The sequence below is a fragment of the Rhinolophus sinicus genome, chromosome 14 (genome assembly GCF_057876585.1).
Source record: "Rhinolophus sinicus isolate RSI-liver-muscle chromosome 14, RSI-T2T, whole genome shotgun sequence".
In the NCBI taxonomy this organism is placed as follows: Eukaryota; Metazoa; Chordata; class Mammalia; order Chiroptera; family Rhinolophidae; genus Rhinolophus; species Rhinolophus sinicus.
The window spans coordinates 123,169,296-123,194,402 of record NC_142514.1 but is presented as its reverse complement, the minus strand read 5'-3'; the positions used below and the strand labels follow the sequence as shown (position 1 = coordinate 123,194,402).

The 25,107-nt window shown below is 45.7% G+C and overlaps 1 protein-coding gene and 1 long non-coding RNA gene across 3 annotated transcripts in view; one reads left to right on the top strand and one right to left on the bottom strand.

The window, feature by feature from the left end:
- Positions 1 to 5,468: 5,468 nt before the first annotated feature.
- The window catches only part of ENDOD1 (endonuclease domain containing 1), a 33,631-nt gene continuing 13,992 nt past the window's right edge, over positions 5,469 to 25,107 (top strand). The window contains exon 1 of the mRNA XM_019737555.3: positions 5,469 to 6,187. Within this exon, the coding sequence (XP_019593114.3) occupies positions 5,888 to 6,187 (300 nt within the window). The 5' untranslated portion in view covers positions 5,469 to 5,887. The remainder of the gene's footprint in view (positions 6,188 to 25,107) is intronic.
- On the bottom strand, positions 7,932 to 10,169 carry LOC148755815 (uncharacterized). Of its 2 annotated transcripts, none has more exons than XR_016018485.1 (3): positions 9,795 to 10,169; positions 9,205 to 9,294; positions 7,932 to 8,127 (listed from the first exon to the last, which is right to left on the bottom strand). It is a non-coding gene; the product is annotated as an uncharacterized LOC148755815 (long non-coding RNA). The 2 variants fall into 2 exon arrangements; XR_016018484.1 differs by lacking the exon at positions 9,795 to 10,169 and adding an exon at positions 9,677 to 9,747.

The window sequence follows — 25,107 nt, the reverse complement described above, 5'->3', positions numbered from 1 at the left end:
GTAGGACTTGTGCAGTGTGTTGTATTTCCCCAGGACAGCAGATTAGAGGAAAGAAGCATTTATACTCTCCATTTTCTCCCTTTCTAACCCTCCTCCCTCCCTGAATAACAAACAGACAGCCAGCATTTGACAGAGCTCCTTGTTTCATGCTGACACATCTCTCCTAGTGACTGAATGTTTCTCCCTCAATATTCTCTTTATATAAGATGATGTGACTTGTGCTTGTTGCTAATGTTAGATTTGCAACAGATGCCCTCATTGTTGGGTCCTGGGTACATGTGGAGCAGATTAACAAAGCAAAGACAAAGCCCTCAAATGCCCAGCGAGTTTAATAGTAGGATTTGCTGCAAGGTGCAGGGGGCTTCCACTGTGTTAGACAAGGTGAAGGAGACAGGTGAGAGACCCAGGAACTGAGTCCACAGTCTAGATGCCTTTGGAAATGTAGGGAGAGCTCTTGGGAGCATCAAGAGGAGGCATCTTCACATGGAGACAAACAGTAATACCCAGGTCTGTGGTGAAAATGGCAAGTCATCTATCTAGTCACCACAGGTGGCCAAAATTAGGATGCAGAGGAACCAGATAGCAAGTCTAGGGGGACAGTAAATAGTTCAATAAATGTGACTGATGTCCTGGTTCTTTCTGCCCCTTTGCATTTTTCTCAATACAATAAAGCCTTTTTAGACAAATCAGAGGAGGGTAGTTATATATGATGAAACTGCTAGGTCTTAGCACGAAATGCTGGGACTTTCTTTGCCCCTCCCTTGTCTTCAGAATGCTCTCATTTCACTTCTGTAAGATAATTTAAATGTTTCTTAATAGCTACTGAATGTGCTTTTTTTCCTCTAATTTTTAGTTAGTTGCCTGAACCCTTGTGGAAATTAATGCTGTACAGTGTGGTAGAGATCATATTTATTTGACTCTGTTGCCTCCTACACATACAAAGTTTAACAGACGTTGTCCTAATGCCCACAATGATTCCAGTGCTAATGCATCAGAAGGTGAGCTGATACTTGGTCAAAGCAGATGGACCCAGGAGGGTCTTTTGGTTTCAGGAGGGTTGTGCTGTAAAGGTCTGTGCCCTGAAGATGCTGCCTTGATTTAGAATTGAATTGCCAAGTTGAATCTTGCAGCTAACCTATCTATAAACAACATTTAATCTTTCTGAAAATAAAACCAAAGCCCTAAAATACCTGTGTTGCAATTTCCAGATTTTTGTAATTGTGGGTTATTAATTTTTTTCCTAACTGGAAGTCTGGCCACCTACCTATAGAGGAACTCTATGGAAGAAACGAACTAGTATTTACTGAGTTTTGCAATAGGTTAGGTACTTCATATTGGTTATTTAATTTGATTCTCATGTCAACAATATGAGGTAGGTATTATTGCCATTTTGCAGATGAGAGATTTAAGGTTCAGAAAGCTCATATAACTTGTAAGTGGCAGAGCTCAAATTTAAACCACAGTCTCTTGATGCCCAAACCTATGCTTTTTCCATTTATCTGCACTTTTGGAGCTTTTTTACAATTCGCATATGCTGTTACATACAGACTAAGACAGACACACATAGGTAGAGATAGGACTGAATATTTTCCTTAATTATTTTTTAGTGACAAACAGTAATTGTTTTAAACTCATAAGTAATTACAATGGAATAGATACTTGGACAGATGGATTTCTGAAATAAATGTTTAAAGTTCTGTGTTTAAAATACAGGTGACCTGGTACCTTAGACAGGGAATTCCAGGACAGTTGAGACCATATTTTATTCATTCTGTGTCCCCAGCAATTAGCACTGAGCCTGGCCCACAAGGGGAAGGGGGGCACTCAGTGTTTGTTGAATGAATAACTAAGTTTCTCTTCTATGCACATCAGTATTTGGAAGAAAGAGATCATCTACTTAATTTAAACAGACTTCCTTCACCCACTGAGCAGGCTGTTGTCTTCAGTAATATTGCCGTAGACTGAATGTTTGTGTCCCTTCAATGTTCAGACATTGGAACTTATTGCATGATTGTGTTTAGAAGTAGGGCCTTTGGAAAGTAATTAGGTTGGAGAGTGGAATCCTCATGAAAGTGATTAGTGCTCTTATAGAAGAGACCCCAGAGAGCTCACTTGCCCCTTCTATGTGGGGACACCTGTCTATGAACAAGGAAGTGGGCTCTCACCAGACACTGATTCTACTGGCGCTTTGATCTTGGACTTCCCAGCCTCCAGAACTGTGCAAAATAAATGTTTGTTGTTTATAAGCAACCCAGTCTATGACATTTTGTTTTAGCCTGAAAGGACTACGACAAATATTAAATAACATTAATACAGATTAGGCAAGAGAGCCAAGCCAAGCAATTTATCCATATCTGAGAATGTAGATTTTGGTCATCTTGCTTCATCAGAAACTTCATTTCGTATTTGTAGCATAAGGTAGAATGACAGTGATCTATGAACAACTACTGAAAATGAAATCCTCCTGAGATTTTTCTAAAATTTATACTTACTAAATCTACAGTGGTTTCCAAACTTCAACTGACTTTAATATTATTTGTTTTAAAAAAGTACTTTGGTTTTCTCTTTTCCAAGATAGTTTCTCTATATAATTTTTTTTTTTTTTTTTTTTTTTAATTGGGGAAGGGGAACAGGACTTTATTGGGGAACACTGTGTACTTCCAGGCCTTTTTTTTTTTTTTCCCAAGTCAAGTTGTTTTCCTTTCAATCTCAGTTGTGGAGGGTGCTTTTCAGCTTCAAGTTGTTCTTGCTAGCTCCAGGTCCAGTTGCCGTTGCTAGTTGCAGGGGGCGCTGCCCACCATCCCTTGCGGGAGTCAAGGAATTGAACTGGCAACCTTGTGGTTGAGAGCCCGCACTCCAACCAGCTGAGCCATCCGGGAGGCAGCTCAGCTCAAGGTGCCGTGTTCAACCTTAGTTGCAGGGGGCGCTGCCCACCATCCCTTGCGGGACTCGAGGAGTTGAACTGGCAACCTTGTGGTTGAGAGCCCACTGGCCCATGTGGGAATCGAACCGGCAGCCTTCGGAGTTAGGAGCATGGAGCTCTAACCGCCTGAGCCACCGGGCCGGCCCCTATATAAAATTTTAAACATATAAAAATAGAATAAAATAATTTTACTTATTCTATCATACAATTATTGAACTCTCTCAGTCTCCTATTATCCTTTGCATATGTTCACACAGTGTGATCATAAGATGCGTAACGTTTTTTATTGTACTTTCCTAATTTTTCTATTAGAATCATGTTAATAGCACTTTAACAAAAAGTTTCCTTTTTTTCCTGGAAAGTTTTTTTTTGTTGTTTTGTTTTTTTCCTTTCTTAATGCAAAGGCAATATATATTCTAGATAAATAAAAATATACAGATCAAAAACATAAATATTATTTAAAATGGAGAAAATTAAAAATGTGGACATTTAAAACAGAATGTTGTACATTCTCACATTGACAGCTGAATACATTTTAAAAGGGAACATATAATCAGCAAGAAACAAAAAGCCAGGGAAGTTCGTTTATTCCCCTTTCTAAATATACAATATTCACTCATGTCTGCATGTCTGTTCTCTGAATAAACTCTTTTTGGGGCACAGAAGTTGAGCTAAATTAAGTTTGGTGGGAAGAGGCTTGAGAGTCTCTTTAATTTCAGAGACATTAAAATGTGAAAAAAATGCATATCTTAGAATCAATGAAACATGGTATATGAATACATTTAAAACTTAAAACAACACTAGCAGGTAGGTTCATTATCCTCATTTTATAGGTGAGAGAATTGAGGCATAGAGAGACTCAATAATTTGCCCAAGATCACATGGCCATTAAAAAGAGACAGCATTACTGTCTCCCAGACAGTCTGACTCCAGAGTTCAATCTCATAATCACTACACTCTTCTCCCTATAGATATGGAAAGCCAAAAAAAAGTTTCAGAAAAATTATTTAAAAAATTTTTATTCATGAATTTATTTTTTATTGAGGTACATCAAAAAATTATTTCAAATATTTCTCTGTATGAAGGATTCAAAGCTATTCCAGTCTGAAGTAATTCTCTAACATCTGGACAAATACCCAAAAGACAGTTGAACACCCCAGAAGTGCCCATTAGTTGGATCAGGCGTCTTTTTTAGTGCAGTCTAACGGGGAGAGAGTGTGTATGTGTACACAGGTGCACTTCTTCCAGGGGCATTGAAGTTGTCTAATATTACTTTTAGACATCATCCAAAGTGTAGCTTTGCTAGAAAGAAGACAGCTCTGCCCACAATTTTAGTTGAGCATGACTCAGCCTTCTGTTGGCCTGGGTGTCAACAACCCTTTTGACTCAGAGGCCTTCTGCCTCTCACTAGAGGATTTGAAGCAGGCATGCTTTCTTAGATTTAGTCACTATTAGGAAAATAAATCAGGGATTCTAACCCAAAATAGGAGCTATTCCTCAGCCTCCTCACCTCTCCTATTAATCCAAAGGGAGTTAATTTACTTATTATTTGTCAAGTTCATACGCGTGCCGGACAGTCTACAGATAGGAGAGCCAAAGAAGTAGCTTCAGGCACCTAGAAATTATTCTAGTTTATGAGCCACTATTTCAATGTATGTTATCATTAAGTGTGATTTTCTATCATACCATTCCCATGGTCTGTCCAGGTTAGCTTCTTCCCAGATTAGCCTAGGTGACCCTTATCTGCTCTCATAACACACTTCCTTCACACTGTATTGTAGTTGCTTGTCCGTCTGTCTTTCCTACCAACTTCAAGTTCTGTGGTACAATGGTTTATGTCAGTCTTGCACTGGAATGAAGCTGGAGACAGCATGAAGTCAATGTTACAGAACTCATTGGCTGCGTGATAGTTCCCGGCACTGCCCTTACTTGGTCGAAGGCAGAGCAGCTGGCCCCGTTAATGTCATCCTTTAGGTCTCAGCTCAGACACCACTTCTTCAAGCAAACCCCAGACCATACCTGAATCGCTGTAGGGGTCTGGTTCTCATAGATCCATGTTCAGTGTTTACTCATTCCTTTAATAGAATGTTTCTTTGACTAATGACAAGCTTTCCCACTAGACTGTCATCTTCATGACCACAGGGACTCTGACCTTATTTACCACTGAACCCTGCCACCTGACCCAGGCTGGCACGTAGGTGCTCAGTGGGATGAATGAAGCAATGAATCAATGAATCTATTAACCAATGATGCTGGCTGGTCTTCCTGTTTTCTTGGTATTGATTTTGTTTCTAAGCTTTGCCCCAAGTAAACCACAGGGCCATTCTGTCTATCTAGGTTAGGAATTTCCTATAAGAGGATTTCTTAACTTGGGTCTCGGGGCTTCTGATCTGCCATAACGGCATCAAAATTGTGTTCCTGTGAAAACGGTTGAGCATTTCGTTGGGAGGGGAGACTACTTTTCATTGGATTTCAGAGGAGGTCTCTGCCCAGCCACTAAGAAGAACCACAGTTCCGTGAGCATCTCACACCGCCCCTTTGCATTCCCGAGGGTCCCTGGGGCACGCAGCCCAAGGGACCGTCCCTTCCCAGTCCTTCGGCTTAGGCTGACTCCGCTCAAATCTTCCACTCTTCGGAGCGCGCGTTCTTGCGGACTGCGGAGACGAGGCAGTGCAGTGGCAGGTGCCCTGCGTCTCCAGGCCGGCCTACAGCCCAGGGGACGTTGCCAGCATCCTCCGGCCCCGGCACTGGGCCTCTGCAGCCATCTTCAGGGAGGGAGGGTGCTCAGGAGGCGCGGCCCGGGGACGTGGACCCGCCCCTGCCGCCGGGGCCGCCCAGCTTGGCCCAGCTCAGCAGCCCGCGCCGGGGTTCCGACTTCCCCTCCCAGCCGCGCTCGCGGCCTCGAGCTCCACTCCCGGCCGGCAGAGCTCGCTCTGTGGCCGCCCCGCGCTCACACAGGCCGCCATGGGCCCCGCGCGCTGGCTCGCGCTGGGCAGCATCCTCGCCGTGGGCGCGCTGCTGGAAGGCCGGCTGGTGGGCCAGGAGGACGCCGGCTTTGGAGAATGTGACCAGTTCTTCTATGCCGAGACCCCGCCTGCGGGGCTGGCGGCCGAGGGACACGTGAAGATCTGTCAGCGCTCCGAGGGCACTGAGCGCTTCGCCACTTTGTACAGCACCCGGGACCACATCCCCGTGTACTCGGCGTTCCGCGCCCCGCGCCTGGCGCCCGGCGGCGCTGAAGAGCGCTGGCTGGTGGAGCCCCAGGTAAGCAAGGTGGTCCCCCAGCCCGACAGCTGGGCTGGGCTCCAAGGGCGCTTAGCTGCCACCGCTAGGGGTAGGGCGGGAAAAGGGAGCCCCCACGCCCTCAGCGGCAGAGTCAGGAAACGCGGGTTTCGGATCCACCCCACTGCGCCCCCGGAGTTACAGCGTACCTCGCCCGCCCCTGTCAACGCCACCGCTGGAGCTCAGCGATCTGCGAGCTTTCACTAAAACCGCACGGACGGAGGTCTCCAGTGGGCGGTTCCCAGTGGGAGGTGGTTCTCCCTGCATTTCTGTGTAGACATCTGCAGTGTCTCATTCATTTCCTGAATAGTGAGGATGGTGAGACCGAAACCCAGGAGACCATTCATCTCAGCAGGAAGTCTAAGCTGGGAGCTCATAGGCCTTGGAGCAGGTCATTACCACAATTTGGGGGCAATGGGTAGGTGCGTGGGCATTTTCATGCCCATTTTGCAAAAGGGTAGATCAAGACCTGGGGTGGTGAAAAGACTTGCCGAAGACCACCCAGCTGGTAAGAGAGGATAGGTCTTTTGGCTAGAAGTTCACTGCCCTTTATATTAGGGAAAGCTTCCATTTTGCAGAGGCCGCCTGCAGCTGAAAATCCTTCCTGTCTGTGCAGGACATCAAGTAAATTCGGTCTGAAGTGTATTGAGTTAGGACAATAAAGGTATAGATTTTTAGAAAGGCAATGGGATAATTATAAATGATAGGGAAACATTGACTACTTCCGATTAATGGGGAGGACAAACCAGTTTTTCCTGACTCTTTATATTATCAGACTACTTGGAAATCATGTCACCTCTTAGGGTGTACTGTCCCGTCTGGTAAGGGTCACCAAACACTTAGGTCCCCAGATGCCCCGCTGACCCTGACCTAACACATCTTGCCCCACCTCTGCTCAGCCAGTGTCCTCTCTAGAACACCCAGCCAGCCTCCCCTCTGGCCATTTCTTGCCCTCACCGGCCTCCCACCTGCCTCTGCACCTGCCGCAGCTTGCCAAGGCCACCCTAGCTGGGGGAGGAGCTGACCCACTCAGCCTGCTATTCCTGATGGCCACAGCTGCCCGGAACCACATGGGTGAACCGGAGACCCACTTTCAGGTGCTTCATTCAGAACCCTGGGTTGTAATCTCTGTGCTCTCATTCAGATATTTCGAGCTCTCAGAGCTTGACTAGATCTCATGCAATCTGCACCTGAGTCTCCTTACCTTCTCTGCATCCATTCCACCCACCCGCACCTGTTGATGTCAGGATCTATGAGATCAGGCATCTGAAAAAGCCTTTGTAAATTGTGCACCCTTAAGACACATATTAATCTAAAACTAGTTTGCCCCCAACTGCACCCCTCGGAGCGCTCTTCTTATTCCCCAGCTCATTATGCGTTGTGATTGTGGGCCTGTGGGATAAAACAGATGATCTGGTCTTTCTTTTTGAAGATCCCATGGATGCCCTGGGGAGGAAAAACATACCCTATTTCCCCGAAAATAAGACCTAGCCGGACAATCAGCTCTACTGTGTCTTTTGAAGCAAAAATTAATATAAGACCTGGTATTATATTATATATTATATTATATTTATTATATTATATAAGACCCGGTCTGATAGTATAGTAAAATAAAACCGGCCTTATATTAATTTTTGCTCCAAAAGACGCATTAGAGCTGATTGTCCGGCTAGGTCTTATTTTGGGGAAACACGTGAGGAAGACACGGGAATGCATGCTAAACAAATTTCAGTTAAATTCAAAACACATTTAGTAATCACCTGCTGTGTGCCAGGCACTTAGAGTACCAGGAGAATAGAGTGTAGCTCTTGAACTTCAAGGGCTTCCTGGTCTGTAGATGAAGCATGCTGGGTGGAGAGGTGGTGCTGAGAGCCATGCTGTGTATGTTCAAGTCTTAGTTCCTCCACTGACCAGCTGTAAACCTGGAGATAATAACAGGGTAGATTAAATGAGTTATTACATAGAAAATTCTCTGAGAGGTGCCTGGCACCTAAGTACTAGCTGTTATTGTTACATGAGCAAAAGCCCATAATTTACTAAAGGTAAACAAAGTCCTACTGGATGTAATCTGTCTTGGAGGTGATAGGGGAAAGCCTCAGGGTCAGGATGACATTTGAGCTGTGCCTGGAAGGATGAGGGGAGTTCAGAAGGGCCGCGAGGAGGAGGAGGAGGACATTCCAAGTAGAGGCAACATCACAAGTGAGAAATGCAGAGTCAGGTATTAGTGTGTGGGGAGTGGTTGGAGCATCTAACCTGTGCAATTGAAAAGATTACAGTCTACTCACATGTTCAGAATGACGGGGAATAGTGGAAGGGAGGGGTCATGTATGAAGGCGTAATCAAAGAGGGCTTCGGTAGGCAGAGCCGTGCACGCAGTTGTGGGAGCAGTCACAAAGGAGCAAGGTTCGGCAGAGAGGAAGTGGTCAGAACCATCCCCTAGGCAGCGGAGAGCCTGGGCCCCTGGGGTGGACGGATAATGAGGAATGGGACTAAGGAGATAAAAGAGGTTGGGAAAGGAGGGGGGAAATAGTTCCAAGTGGCAGCTCTAGAGGTGAGATATACAGTGTTTTGGAAAAGGACAGGACCCAGAGTTCCCAGCGAGGGAGGTTGGGATGTCACAGTGGCTGATGCTTTTTCCTGCGTGATGGTCTTATGTCCCACTGCCCCCTTCCTGTGAAGTCAGCTAGGAGCCAGAGGGTGTTAGGAGCGAGGCAGTGGAAGAGGGCGGGAGAAGCTGCAAGATGAGAAGCAGGCAGGCTCCGGAGCACACTGCAGCAAACCTGACCGCTGTGCTGCCTGCTCCCTGAGGCCTGCCTCACTGCCAAGGTCCCCACTGCAGAAAGATGCCCAGGGTCAGCATGGACTTCTGGCTGCTTCAAAGCACTGGGTAATGCTGAGTCGTCTTATGTCCACATCACCTTTTTATGAGGTCAGCGTTACGGAGAGGCCTGGCACACAGGAGAGGAAGAGGTCAGATACCAAAGGAGCTTTGGGCTTACCTTCAGTAATGAGTTGGGCAGGGCTGCACTGGCCCTGGGGTTCCCAAAGCCCAACTCAGCAGGTTTCACGGCTGTCCTTGCAATTTCCCTCTGAAAAAAACAAAAAACAAAACAAAACAACTCCTAAAGCAAAGATCATAGAAACTGAGTCACTCTTTCCTTAACACCTTTAAGGTGTTGGCTACCCCACACCTGCAGAACAAAGTACATCCTGCAGAATGCACTGTACAAGGCCCCCATGCCCTGGCTCCTGTTCCAGCCCCACCTTGTTTCTCAGTCCTCCCCACCCTCACTTGTTAAGTTCTAGTATTATCCAGCTGCCCAGAGGGCCTCATAAGCCATACTGTTTGTTACATCTGTTTCTTTGCTTATGCTGATTCCTTTTGCTGCTAATGCCCTTTCTACACTGCCCCCATCTTGCCTCTCACTTCCTCCTCCCCTGCTCCATCTTTTAAAACTGCCGAAGTGTCACCTCTTCCAGAAAGAATCGCCCATCCATCTGTGTTAGGTCCACTTCCTGAGTTCGATCTGCCTCTCACTGCTCCTATAATCTCTCTATTTTTGTACTTACCACATTGTTTTATTATTACCTGCTTATGTGTTTGTTTCCCATCATGAGCCCCTGAGAGCTGAGGACTGAGTCTTACTCATGCTCGTTTTCCAAGTGCCGAGGACGTGGAATGCACTCATAAGTGTTGAATAACAGAGTTTGATGGTTGAGTCAGTCAGGCTGCAGCAGGTGCGATGGTCAGCGTGACCTTTGCTGGTGGGGTGCTTACCACTTCAGAAGCTTGTCCCATGACTGGCCGGCAGCCCCCGTTACAAACGTTCCATATGCAGAGCTGCAACCTTCCTCTAAGGCTGCCCCATCAGGCCTAGCTCTACCCCCACATGATTTGAATCTCTTCTCTGGATCACAGCTCTTTACTGTCAGACACAGGACCCCATGTCTACCTACACTGGAGGAATTTAAATGGGATCTTCTGAGGGATGGAATGAGAACTTTAAAAGGAAGCAGGGAAAACAGGGATGGTGTAGGTTTTATATGAAATGTGGTCTTTTTTAAATTGAGAACGGGGAGAAGAAAAAAAAAAAAAAAGATGAGAAAATGCGTCCACATTAGCATGATGGAGCTAGTGTGGAGGTTTCCAGTCAAGACTCCAGAGAACTGAGAACTAGATTCTCAGTTCAGTACAGCCTCAAACCTTTTGGTCTCTGAACTCCTTTCCATTTAATGGAAGAATTTGTGGTGAGGATACCAGTGATGGCTTTCCAAAGCACATTGTCAGTTCGTGCTAGAAGCCAACGTGTAAGACCTTATCATTTTATAAATATGAATACTGGAAGAATCTGGCTTTATATTCAGCTTATACTTGATAGTTTATCTTACAAAATACTGTGCAGTAGATATTGTCTTCATTGTAGAGATGAGAAAACTGGCTCAGAGAGGTTAATTGATGTGCCCAAGGTCACACAGCTTGGATTAGAACTCTAGTTCAAGGGCTCTTTTGATATACCATGGAGATTCTTTGATTTCACAGTGGATCCACTGCATTAATGGTTATTGGAATTTTATGCTCATCTTTTATATGGAAATCATGATTTCTACTCCATTTCTCTTTCTCAACAGTTGTAGGGCAAGTAAGAGCACATATTTGGCCACATAAATGTTGCTTAGGTGTTAGTGGCTCTGCAGTGAAAAGATATTCTAGGTAACTCAAAAGCATTTTCCTAACGGGCCCAGTGAGGTCATATTTCAAATCTTAGTAAATGCACGTGAATGTTGTCACAAGTTAGAACTTTGATTAAGTTCTTGGTCTTTAGTTTCCAACAGTGACTTCTTGATTACATACCCGGAAACTGTTAGACACATTAATTTATTCTAACATCCATCCTCTTTTCATTGTGTCAGAGAATAGATATATGGAACATATCATACACTTAAATGTCTGTGTAAGGGATGCAGCAAACAGGACAATTCTGATTCTCACAATTTTTTCCTTACTGGAGTGCAAATAGCAAAAAAAAAAGGGGGGGGCTCATGAAGGCTACCCTTTATTGCATTTTTCTCCTTTTCTGATGTTTTTCTTTAGCTCTGAATTCAGAGTTTCCATTTGATTCACAGTCATTCTCAGGAGCAAGTTAAGGTACTTGCCCTATATTGGCAGAACATTGTAGGGACATTTGGTCCTGAAATAGTCCAGTGGTGGCAGATCTGTACACCATTCTTTCAGCTCAGACTTAAATTTGGACAGTCCAGGGAAGGATCTATCACTTATTGATTCCTTACTATGGGCAAGGGTCTTCACAAAATAACTCATTCATACAAGTCTAGGTATTACCGTGTTTCCCCGAAAATAAGACCTCGCCGGACCATCAGCTCTAATGTGTCTTTTGGAACAAAAATTAATATAAGACCTGGTATTATATTATATTATATTATATTATATTATATTATATTATATTATATTATATTATATTATACTCGGTCTTATATTATAGTATATAAGACCCAGTCTTACAGTAATATAAGCACGGGTCATACCATTTTTCCCCAAAAATAAGACCTAGCCGGACAATCAGCTCTAATGCGTCTTTTGGAGCAAAAATTAATATAAGACCCGGTCTTATTTTACTACACTATGAGACCGGGTCTTATGTACTATAATATGAGACCCGGTCTTATAGTAATTTTTGCTCCAAAAGGCGCATTAGAGCTGATGGTCTGGCTGGGTCTTATTTTTTGGGGAAAATGGTATGATCTGTGCTTTATAGTTTAGGAAACAGGTTCAGAGTGATTACATAACTTATTCAAGGTCATACAGCTGCTAAGTGGCAAAGCTTGGATTAAAGCTTATGGTTGCCCAACTCCAAAGCTCTTAGGCCTTCTCTCTACTTTGTCTTGCTGTCTTCCCATTACAGTGTCAGTGTTTTCTCTCCAGATTTCAAATTGACCAACTGGATTTGTTATTTTATTTTTATTTTACTGAATTAATCCAGTTCTTCGGGTGATTTATGGCTTTGCTTCTAACACACTATTCTCAAAAACCCCACCTTCAAATTGTCATTAGCTCAGTTATTAGCTCCTGGTGATTGAATGGTGCTTTCCTTGAGGAATAAAGATTTTATTCTTTTTTTTTTTTTAATTTAAAAAATTTTTTTATTTTGGAATATTGGGAAACAGTGTGTTTCTCCAGGCCCATCAGCTCCAAGTCATTGCCTTCAATCTAGTTGTGGAGGGTGCAGCTCACTGGCCCATGCGGGAATCGAACCGGCAGCCCTGTTCAGAGCTCGCGCTCTAACCAACTGAGCCATCCGGCCACCCTAAAGATTTTATTCTTTGGGTTTCAGATTTCTCTTCCTTTTAACCTGTCAGCTCGACAAGTGAAAATATGAGAAAATAAATCCTCCTACTTGCCGGTAGCGTTTGCTTCCAGTGATCTGGTCTTGCTCCTAGAATTACCGTTAGTTCAAGTATGTGTTCTCCTTCAAGTTGCCTATCATGTCTCCTGAGTAGTCACATACCCTTTTGTTGCACAGACCTTGGCGTCTGTGGCAGTAATAATTTGTTGCCTGCTGATATATTTATGTGGCCACTGAAAGGAAGGAGAAATAAAAAAGAAAACGACTCATAGGGTAAACCAAAAATAGAAGTACCAGTGAGTACTCCAGTCATGCGTTTATTGACCCAGTGCCTGACAGGAGTGCGGCTCAATCAAAAGAGGTCAAGCTAAGGGCATTTTATAATTGTAATCAAAGCTGAAAATATGGGTACAGTTCATTTTGCAGAGTAAACAGATGGCTGCAATAGTATTTGAATATATAAGTTAACTCACATGTTCCCATTGACTTGCACCATAGTTTTAGGGATGATTGGTCTTGTGTTTTGACTGACCTTCAGTCCGCAGCAATACCTGATGCTTTAACAAAGCCCTGGGCCCTCTGCTGATCAATTCTTTAAGTCAACAAATATTTACTTGAGCACCTGTTATGTGTCAGGCACTGTTCTAGGCCCTGAGAATAGAACAGAGAATCAAACAGACAAAAATAACGAGGCTCATGGAGCTTAATATCTAATAGAGGACACAGGTGATAAAATAAATACGTCAAAGACATAGCATATTAAATAGTGAAACGTGCTAAGGAGAAAAATAAAGCAAGGCAGGAGGATCTGAGCTATCAGGGAAAAGGTGAAGTTTTAAAAGGGAAGACATCACTGAGGAGGTAGGTGACTGTGTGTATAGACCTGAAGGAAGTGACAAAGCCAATAATGCAGGTATCTGGAGGAAGAATGTCCCAGGCAGGGGGAACAGTACGTGCAAAGGCCCTGAGGCACAAGTGTTCCTTGTGTTTAAAGAAGAAGCCAGTGTGACTAGAGAAGGCTAAATGAAGAGAGTAGCAGGAGACGAGGTCAGACAGGTGGGGCAGGAGATGGCAGATCATTTAGGGCCTTCTGGACTATTTGAAGGAAATTTGGCTTTTACTCCATGCGAGACAGGAAGTGGTTGTACCAGCTTTGAGCAGAGGATTTGGATGTGATGTGACTTACATTTTAATAGCATCATTTTGGTTGCTGCATTGAGAACAGACTGTGGGGGTTCAAAGACAGAAACAGAGAGACCAGATAGAAGGTTTCTGTAATCTGGCAAGAGACAGTGGTGGCTTGGACCAGGGTGGTGGTAGTCCAGTTCTGGATATATTTTGAAGAAAGAACCAAGAGTCTTTGGGGTGAGAGAAAGGGAGGAGTCACAGGTGACACCAAGGACTTTGGCCAGAACAATTAGAAGAATGGCGTTGCCGTGAATAAGATGAGAATATTAACAGAGAAGCTGGTGTGTTAGATGCGCTAAGTGTGAGATGCCTTCGGTTTTCACTGGAGCTTCAAGTAGGGATCTAGAGCTCACTGGGTCCTTACCACATACCGGGCACTCTTCTAGGCATGTGTTTTCCACACGTAATCTCAATTCTCACAACAGCCATAGGAAATAGGTGCTATTATTATCCTCCACACAGAGGAACAAACTGAGTCACAGAGAGGGTAAATTACTCTTCCAAATTCATGCAGCTAGGAAGTGATGGAACTGGGGTTTAAACCCAGGCTGTCTGACACCAGAGAACACATGGAGCTGCCTCTGTTACCAAACCTATTAATGTATTAGGAGAATTCCTATTTAACTCTCCATAAGGCACCAGATTGGGGTGGAGAGGAATAGAGTGTCTAAAAACTCTGTCCAGCAACGCGTATTATCCCGTGGGTCTCTGAGTGTGTTGGGTGTGGAGCTGTTGCTGCTGTAGGTGGGTTGGGTGCAGTACATGAGCCTGAGGAAGGCCTAGCTCCTGACCAGATGCCAGTTGCCCAAAGGGGAGGGGTGCAGGCATATCACACCCGCCAGAGACCCACCTCTGGAGCAGAGGTAGAGGACTCACTCATCGATCCGTCCTTCAGCCATAGTCAATTCAGTAACCTCTCCTATGCACCCAGCCTGGTTCACCAGGGAAGTAAAGCCAGCTGAACCCAGCACATTCTGAAACTTAATAACCCCGTAATGCAATAAGCCCTGCTCTGGCACCTAAAGAGGGCCTTGCTTCAACTCAGAACACCCCACCTCCTTGAAAGTGCAGAAATTCCTTTTTCCTTTATGGCAGGTAGTAAGCTGAAGTCCTTTCCCTGTGCAAGGTCTTACCTTTGCCCTCATATCCTAGGTAATCTGGCTTCAACTCAGCTTGGTAGATGAGCCTTCCTTATGTGTGTGGGAGATGGCAGTGTTGATTTCAGAAAATCTCCTTGCCATTATCTTAGTGTTTCTAACTAAGGGAAGATGTTGATCCATATCACATTAGTTTGTTGACTGAAGGTACCAAGATGCATGACTGACCAGGAACCATTTTAAGGAAATGGCCACTATTCATGTTCCAGAAAGACTGGGCATCCACTATCCGGGTAGTCTTAGGACACACAAAAGCATAGGGAAAGGAAAGCCAAGTTTAGGAATCATACAAGGTCTTTTCTCATTCTTGGACACCTCCATTGTATCTCGACCAAGGTATCCGTGATAACATTGGACGGCTCCTTCATGGCTGAGTGGACCATTTGGGATGGTTGATAATCTTGCTTCTGCACCTCAGTTGGACAGACTTCACCCCTGTCATTCCTACCTTCTACACTCTGAAGTACAAGCTCCCATCGTCTTTGTTCAGGCCTCTGCAAAACAGCTTCCTGCCTGGTTAACCCCTTCTGCCTGAGTCTCCTCCAGACTTTTTCCATTCTGAAGCCAAAGAAATGCTCTCAAAACATGAATCCCATTATGTTTCCCACAGTCTCACTGGAAACCCTTCAGGACTCCCTATTTTTTCTTCAGGTAAAGATAAGTCCTTATCTTTTGGTCTCCAGACTCCTGCGTGGTCCGTCTCCCATTCCCCTCTCGGCCTTATCTGGTGTCATAAGCCTTGCCATGCCTTTACCTCTAGCCATTTTGGCTTATTTCTGCGTTTTTTAATTTTTATTTATTTATTTCCATGTTCTCTTCCATCATAGGGCCTTTGTAGCTGCTGTTTGTAGTAGTAATTGTTGTTGTTTTATTATCTTTCGTGATATTCCCAACTAGGTCAACTGCCCAAAATACTCTGGTAGCACCAAATATACCTTTCTTTGTTAGCGTATTGCAATTATACATTTCTTTGTGTGGCTGATTAAGTGCCACCCAACTAGATTCTAAGTTCCATGAGAGTAGGGCCCAGGGCTATTATTGCACCTCATTGAATCCTCATTGTCTAATACAGGGACCAGCAAACTTTTTCTGTAAAGGGTCAAATAGTAAATATTTCAGGCTTTGCGGGGCCATATAGTCTCTGTTGCAACTATTCAACTGGGCTGTTTTAGCACAAAAATAGCCACAGACGATATGAACATGAATGAGTGTGGCTGTGTTCCAAGGGAACTTTATTTATAAAAACAGGTGGTAGGTTGGGTTTGGCTCACAGGCTGCAGTTTGCTAATCCTGGTCTAGCATAATGCCAGCACTCAGTAAGTGATTAATAAATGTTGAATGTTGAGCACTTGGCAAGTATGGATTGAATAATGACAGTGAAATTTGAAAGCTGTATGATCCTCCTTTTTAATGTGATTGTGGTTGTCATTATTTATAATATTTAGGGTTTGGGGGGGATTATAAAAGTAATATATGCTTACAATGAAAATGTTTTGAGCATTTTCAAAGTGTATAGAGAGCTCCCTTCTCGCAGATAACAAATCTTTACAGTGCGTGTGTGGGCGCGCGCGCACGCTAACATTCCAGAAATTTCCATTATGCATAGAGATACATGTATGTCTGCATATCCTTTATTCTTGTCAACAAGTTTCAGCACCCTTTTGGACTCTGTGAAGCCACATCTAACAAGCTCTTCAAATACCCATCACAGCCATGGAGTGGGAGAGTCAAGGGACTCTTTTGATAAGCATAAACAATTTATTTCATTTAGAAATAGAAGACCTGGGAATTTCAAATGCAAAGTCGAATTCATCACCTTTTTCTTTCAAGTTTGTATCATGTGTATCTCGTGGATGGCTTGAAATAATCCTGCCTTCTTTCCTCTTCCTGTGTTCCTGAGCAGAGGTTATCCTCCTCTTATAGGCGACAGAGGCCCAGGGAGTCACTGTCTACCCAAAGTCACAAGGCCGTAAGTGGCAGAGCTGTCAAATCTCATTTCTAATCTGGTGTTCTAGTCCTAAACCCTGCTGCCATATAGTCTTACATTTAGAGGAACTTGGGGAAGAATGACATTCAAAAATCCCAGGAGAAAAGATCAAAGAAATGGAAATGATTTTGCCTGAAGGCAGACTTACTAGCCTCGGATGATGTTTATTACACAACATGGAATAGCAGATGCTGTCTCTTTTGTGCTTAAGATAAGAGGTCATAAGCTTTAATAGCTCAAGGAGGGTTTAGGTTGGATGCAAGTAAACCAGTTCCTGACAGTGAGAGTTGTTATGCTGTGGAGAAAGGTCTCAGGGCTGTCAACTCTCTTCTAAGAATCTTTAAAATGCATGGTAAATTTTGCCCCTTGCCTTGGAGAAAAGCTGTCTCTTAGAGCTATCATGTGTAGAGATAGTCTATGAGCCTTTCCTAATTTTTGATGAGGGTGACTCCATAATTGAGGTGACAGTGGTATCTCGCAGACTTCAGTTCCATGCTCAAGTGACTCACTGACCAGGCTTCTTTCTGCTGTTGCTCTTGCTGCTGTCAATATTGGGTACCATTCTGTTCCTCTAGTGCCCACAGGCCAGTGCCCATGTATTTCCTCTCTTCATTTACATAATAAATGTAGTTACAGCCAATCAGAGACAAGAGTTTATCATAAATTTGTTCTCTGTCAAATGAATTGGGGTTTTAGATGTAGGCATGGAATTACTGGGCTCTTCAGTGACAGAAACAAGCCCTGTTTATTGTCTGGTCATTTATTCATTTCTGGTCAGCAGGTCTAGACTTTTAGCACAGCAAAGGATCAGCAGTCAGATATCCAGCTGCTGATTGATACTTTTATCAGCATTGACATTATTATCAGCAACAAAATCATTTATTGAGTTCTCAGGCCTTAAGCCAAGAAATAGGACTCTAAGACGTAGTCCTGGAACAAGACCTAGTTGCTGCCTGCAGGTGTATTGTTACTTAGTCTGGGAGGCAGATCATGACCCAGAAGAAGTGGCTTCCTTATCTCTGTGTCACCAGACTGTGAGCCCCAAACGGGCAAGGACTGAGAAACAGAGTGGTTAAGAAAATGGGTTTTGCAGACAGACGAAGTTGGGTTGAGTCCCAGCTCTGTCATTTACCAGCTGTGTCAGCTTGGAAACGTTACTGAAGCTCACGGAGCTCAGTTTCCCCATCTGTGGCATGGGGCTAATAAATGACCCGTATCCTACAGAGGAGTTAGGAAGATTCAGTATGAGTATGTGCAGAAGGCATTCTGCATTGTGTCTAAGCACTCAATACATATACGTAAAGCGTGTTGAATGAATACGTAACCTTTGCTTCCCGGACCATGCCTGCCTTGAAAAACAGCCGGGATGAGGGTTACTACACTCCTTGCTCTGACCCAGTATTATTGCTGAAAGGGTTCCGTGGCTCATGCTGGGAAAGTGAGAGGTCAGCCTCCCAAGATGGACAAATAGGAGAAGAAGAAAACAGGCCGGGCCAAGTGGCAGATATAGTCAACTGGTGCTTTGTCAATGTCGTGCCCATCTTGGGCAAAAAGAAGGGCCCCAATGCCAACTCTGAAGTCCTTTGTCAGCTGGCTTCCTCTAATAAAGCCACATAGCTCCATCAAAAAAAACCCCACTATCCTGCTCCATTGCCACCTTACCTGTGACTGGTCTTGGTTTTTTCTCTGAGTTCAATTGCTCCTGCACCATCCTCTGTGTTACTTTGCCCATTGATGCATTCTCTCTTGAAGGATTTGGTACAAATTCTCTCTGTGTGTCCTCTGGTACCACTCTGATCCGCTCTCAGACTTCTGGGACCAAGGCAGCCTTGTCCCTTTATTTGTTCTTGAGATTTAATCCAGGTATCTTGAAGGTTCCATGCTTACAAGGTCCCTGCCCCGATTCCCACAAGGGGCTGGCTGGGTTCTCATAAGAATAGGACTCCTGATGTCTCAGGCCTGTTGGGGCATGAGTCATAAGCTTACCCAAGTTTGTTCACATTAAGGGCAGGGCTGTTGTAACAAATCACTAGTAGAATCACAGGCACAGGAAGAGAGATACACAAAGGCCTCAAAGGACAGAGCTAGGAAACTTCTAGAAACCAAATGGTCCCACAGAATCTTCTGGATCTTTCTCCCACCCTCCTCTGTCTTCTCTCTGCTTTCCCATGAGTCCACCTGGCTACCAACCCTAAATAGCACATAGCAACCTTCACACCCTGACACTTGTCAGTCTCTCAGTTTCTTGGATTGAAACCCATGAGAGCCATCTGGTTGGTTGCTGGCCAGATTGGCTGTGTCCGTGGGTTGTGACTGGCAAGGGGGTGGGTAGGAGGGGTCATGTGGTAACAAATGCTGCTCTTTCAGAGATGGTGTCAGAAATACTCTGTTAAATCAGAAGTGGAAGTTGACTGTGGCGCACTGGCTGACAGGGCTGGTATACCGGGTCGTTGGCTGGGAGAACCCAGAGTGGGCAGCCGATTAGACCACTCAGGGGATGCTCACCACTCAGTACCAACCAAGCAGGAATTCATGCTCTCCAGGCCCTGAGGTGGACGTGGTCTCCCAGGACTGGGTGAGCTGGGGTCTTGGGAAAGATCTTACTGAGGCTGTTTCAACCAGAGCCCTGGCAGGAAATAGATGGAACTCTTAAAGTAGTTTACCCAACAGAATTGAATGAAGAAACGATTTACAGAGAATGAAGGGAGTCAACAAGCTATGGTGTAGCACCTAGGGCCTAGCCATTGCAGGAAGCTGTCACCATCCCAGTCCTGTGGGGCCCGGGGGGAGCCAGGACTGCAGAGAAACTCAGCCACAGCCAGAACCGCAGCCACCAAGCAGGGAGGGAGCAAGAAAATACTCTGTCCCACCCTCCCTTCGGCTGCTGCAGTCAGAGAGCTCAGGTGATGCGGTCCCTAAAAGTTAGCCTCTTGGGACACAGAGCAGGGCAGGGAAGAGTGGAGAATGGCTCTGGGAGGCCAAAGGAGGCCACCCAGCACAGATCCTGTGAGGTTGGAGCCCGGCCTGGAGAGCCAGGTTGACAGTAAGTAGCAGAGAAGAAGATGACAGCGTCCCCCAGCTAGTGATGCCAGGGGTCGCAGTGCAGACGGAAGCAGGGAAGGAGTCACATTGCAGCCGTGCAGCTGACATGGGGGAGGGACAGGGAGTAGCTTGTTTTGGTTGAATATAAAGGAATATAAAGGATGTGAGAGAAGAGGTTGGATGAGTTTTGGGGGGACCCCATGAGTATGCCAGTTTGTCATTTAACCAGGAAGTATAGGATGCTGTTGAAGACGGTAGAGTATCAAGAGATGCTCAAAAGAGGATAAAAGTAAAAAAATAGACTTCTCATTCCACATGTGAGTCAGGCAGGAGATCCATGTTTACAAATTTTTATGATCAGAATCTTAGCTGCTCTGACAGGTGGCAGATCCAAACGGCCCTATGATACTTTGTTCTCTACCTTTCTGTCCTCAGAACCCTTGCAATTCATGGATAATACTTCTCACAAAGTATGAATATGATGGGAATAAATTAAGCCCAGGTGGGGCACCACCAAAGATGACTGAAACATGTGTTTTTCAGGGTGGGGTGCATGGACCCCAGCTTCAGCATAACCCGGGGTGGTGGTTACCCATGTACTTCCAAGCCCCACTCCAGACCTCCTGGATAGGTCTCTGACATGACGGGCAAGACTATGCATTTTCCATAAGGACCAAGGTGCTTCTAATACAAAGTGAATTTTGAGAACTATTGATTTAAGGAGACATCATGAATTTCTTGTGGTGGCTGTCTAGGCAGGAGCTTAATTTCACTGCATGCTGAGAAATGACAGCGTGATAAAGATCTTGCTCAGCCAGTTCTCAATTTAAAAATCATCTGGAGAACTTTAAAAAATATCCTGATTCCCAGCTCTGCCCCTACCCCAGAAATTCTGATTTACTTGGTCTGGGGTAAGGCCTGGAGGTATTTTCTAAGCTTCCACATTATTTCGACTGGGCAGCCAAGACTAAGAACCTCTAACCTCTGAGCTCAGAAGGTGGAAAAAATTAGAAATGGAGACCTCCACTGAACTGACTTTTCTGAGTTCTGTCCCACATAGTCAAAGCCTAAGAATAATTGCTCTGGAAAAACAAGCAGAGTCCAGAGTGGAAAACAGGCTTCAGTGAGTAATGAGGAAGGAAACCAAAGAAGACCAGGGATGATGTAACCTGAGAAGGTACTGCAGTTCTGGAAAGGTCTTAAAGGAGTCGGCTCACTTTCTTAAGCTCCCAGAGGAGTTTGAAACTTGGAGCTTTGTGTGAGAAGAGCAGTCAGAGGAGTCCCACGGGAGTGTTTGCCTTCGAGGCCACCCACTGGCCTCCCCTCAGGCCTCCTTTGCCTGCATGTATTGCCAGTTAGGGTTAGTACATATTTTCATTTCCCCCTTTATTATTATTATTTTTTATTTTCAAGTAAATGGAAATGGAACATGCGTTCATTCTTTCTTCTGTTCCATCATCTTCCAACGTAGGTGAGAACTCGTCACCATCTGTGTTTGCATCTCCACAGTTCACCCAACACATGCTAAGCCCGAAGGTGAGCTCAGCACAGGGAGCTGGAAAAGCCTGCTTCTCCCCCAAGGCAGGAAGGTGTGTGAGTGGAGCTGGGAGCCCAGAGGAAGGGTGATTCACGGGGAGGATGGCAGGCAGGACCTGAAAGTTCGTCTGAGTGCTAGAGGGCTGGTCAGGAAATGAAGAGCCAGACATTTATTGTTCCTTAAAAAAACAGAACAAGAGAGAGAAGGAGAGGGAGAGAGAAGAGAGAGAGGGAATGAAAGAAAAAGAATCCTTCTAATTCTTCTAAAGCTGTTTCATTCCCAAGAGGATAAAGAATTTTTTGAATGCCAAGCAGGGAGGATTTTTTTTTTTTTTTTTCTTAAATGGGTGGGTCAGAACTCTGTTCATTCCTTTCCTGGAGGAATGAAGTCTGGTTTATTCCGCCTCAATGTCCTTCATCTGCTCTGTGGCCCCATGAGCCTCCGTGCTGCTTTTCTGAAAGGCAGCTCTTTCCTTGAGCTGGGTATTTTCCATGGTGAGCAGATTCTGTCAGGATTCACCCAAGGCCTCAGATCTAATTCATTCTAATGTGCGTGACTTGCAGAGGGCCTGTCTGCACTGTGCAGCTCCAGCTCTGATCAGATTATCTGATGTTCCGATGATCAGCTATACTTACAGTTCCTTGTAAGGAGGGGTCCACCCGCCCACCTGGTCATGGGCCATGGGGTGATAGCATCTCTGTAATGTCTGTGTGTGGGCGCGTGTGTATGTGTGTATCATACTTCACAAAGTTGTGAGCAGGAACAAGATTGGAATGCACTGTTCATCTGATTATTTAACTCTTGTTGAAAAATAAAACAAACCCCAAAGGACATAGCTTCTCTGTCCCCACGGAGTTAGGAGCTCATCTCCTGATCGCAGGCTCTGGTCTGAATTATACTCACATGTGCTTATCTGGCCTCAGCCTGAGATTCTCCAGGGGAAGGAAACACCACCCTTCCCGAATCATTGCAGTTTCATAACCATTTTGATGGTCCTTCGTGATGACCACCTTTTCCTCGGGCAGATTCTGGAGCAAATCTAGAGGACAGCCCATTCTCTCTGGAGCCTCTCTTTTCTCATCTGCAAATTGGAGAAAATCACATCTGCATCGGAAGGTTGTTGTGGAGGTAAAATGAGATCATTCTTTCAACAAATACCAGGCACTTCCTGGTTGAAGGGCCACCGTGGTAGGTGCAGGGAGCACAGAGATAACTGGGCACTGGCCTGGACCCCTCAACTCAGTGGGACAGACTTACGGATAAACTTAGTTTCTCTGCCTGGCAGACTTCTTCCCATTTTGTCTTTGGTGCTCAGCCGGCCTTACCTGACCGTCCAGCCATGTCCCACACTTAGCCCTGTCGACATTAATGCCACTGGCCATCAGCAGCCGTGTCACCCCTGGCCCCTCCACCTGACAGCTGCTCACACGCCGCCCCTCCTCAGCCTCCCTCCCCCCGTCACCCCTGAGCCTGTCTTGTTCCTCATCCCCATTTGCACCCACTCAGTTTCCCCATATTAGCAGTGTCCCCTGCTCACCTGGACTCTGAGGTCAGGAACTTCAATTCTTTTTGCAATGACAAGGCCCCCACACCTCATCCCTGCCACAGCATGTAGGCCAGTCCTCTCTCTGCACCTGTCCCTGGACCACAGGTCATAGCTGCGGGTAAATAAGGACCAAACAACAAGCCGGCCGCGGCAGAGCGGCCTGCCCCATGGATCCTTCCTGGCCTCCCTGGAGCCTTCCTTTCTTTTCAGCAGCCTTTCTTTCCTCTCTTATGAATTCCTGGCACAGTGACCTCAGGAGGCTTGCAGAGGGTCCCTGTTCTCCCTACGCTGTGGCCACCATGTCCCCCACTTATGACAGAGAACCTACCCGCTGCTTCCCTGAGAGCTCCATGCACCCTCCTCTCCAGCCTTCGCAAAAGCGCTTCCCTCATCCCAGGCTGACAAGTCCCTGTGCTCCCAGTGTGTGCGATTCCCTTTGCTGCCCCCTCCCCTTTCCCACCGCTGTAGTCATAGCTTAGCAATCAGCAAACACCTACCAAGAACCTGCTGTAGGCAGTCTTCCTGTGAGTTAGGCAGATGGAAGTGGAAGAGATGGTCCCAAAGCTTGAGGAACTTACAGTATGTAGAACTGTACGTAGCAAATGCGCAGGAGTCCACTCTCCCACACAGATTCCCCTCTCTGATAACTTTTTCTTTTATTTAAAAAAAATACATTATTTAAAAAAAATTTTTTTATTGGGGAACAGTGTGTTTTTCCAGGACCCATCAGCTCCAAGTCAAGTCGTTTTCAATCTAGTTGTGGGGGGAGCAGCTCCCTGGCCCGTGTGGGAATCAAACCGGCGACCTTGGTGTTATGAGCACTGCGTTCTAACCAACTGAGCCAACCGGCCGCCCTCTGATAACTTTCTTTTGACTTTTAAACCCCCATAGGGTCCACTGTGAGTGCTCCTTAAAACTAATCTTGGTAACTAATTATAAGCTTCTCCCCATTCCCATCGTCCCCACCCAGTCATCCCAGCTGTTTACAAAGCTTCCGTGTGCTCCTGTGTGTTCTGGGACACTCTGTGACCCTCTGCCCGTGCTCAGGGCTGCCCGCACCCCCTTGCCCCAGGGCACAGTCCCTGACTGGTCTGAGAAGTCTCGGATGGGACCCTCCCTGACTTCCTAGTCTTCTGACTCTGCGGGGTCTTCTGTCACATCAAAACACTTGTGCAGGTGTGAGCAGGGAAGGGCAAAGGGGACTTCCCTGTACCTACCATGTCTCTGAGCTATTTCAGGGAACGTGCTTGTGCAGTTAGTGTGGCTCTGTCCTTAGAGGAGTTGAGAGAGAGGAAGGACGGAAGAGGAGGCCGAGGAGAGAGAGACGAGGTGAGGTGAGCAGGGTACTTCTGACAAGTCTGACGCTTCTTGTTAGTGTTCTGCAGGTCAGTGTCACTCAGTAAGCAGCTCCACTTCTCAGTGACAAACTCCCTGGTGGCAAATATGCACCAGGTAACTGTAGTCTCTGAAGTTTGCATGGATTTTGCAGCCCAGAAGCCCTTAGGAACTGGGGCTCTGCTCAGTGGCTCACTGCTCTTCTAGCTTGTCACCTCATCGTCCCCCCAAGATGCTCCCTTGTAGAGACTGAAATAACCCTTCTTCCTTGGGTAGCGTGTGGGGCGCTGGAAGACAGTCTTTGCTTCTCCCTGTAAACCTTGCTCCCCAGCTAAGGTTCTGCTCATCTTCTGCCTTCACTAAAGACTTCTCTCTCAAACAAGAGGTCTGTTTCTGCAGACTCCTCTTGCCCGTGTCCAGTCACCGCCTTCCTTCCTGAGCCCTCTGAGGAAATTGCTTTCTGAAGTCTCACTAAGGATTCTCTAATCATCAAAGGCCTTGGGCTGTGTCTCCATCCTTCCCTTCCCTGTCTGCGGCAGGTGCCACACTGTCGACCCTCCTCTAGCCGAAGCTTTCTCCTCCCTTTGGACGTGACAGTAGATGATTGATTCCTCTATAGCTCCGGCCGTGTCTCCCAGCTTCTCTTCACCCTCCTGTCCTCCAGCGTGGCCACCTGGTGGCTCTCGGCAATCCCTTCCTCCTCAAGGGATGTGGGCTGCTGCTGGCACATGGCGAGTAGCTTTGGAGT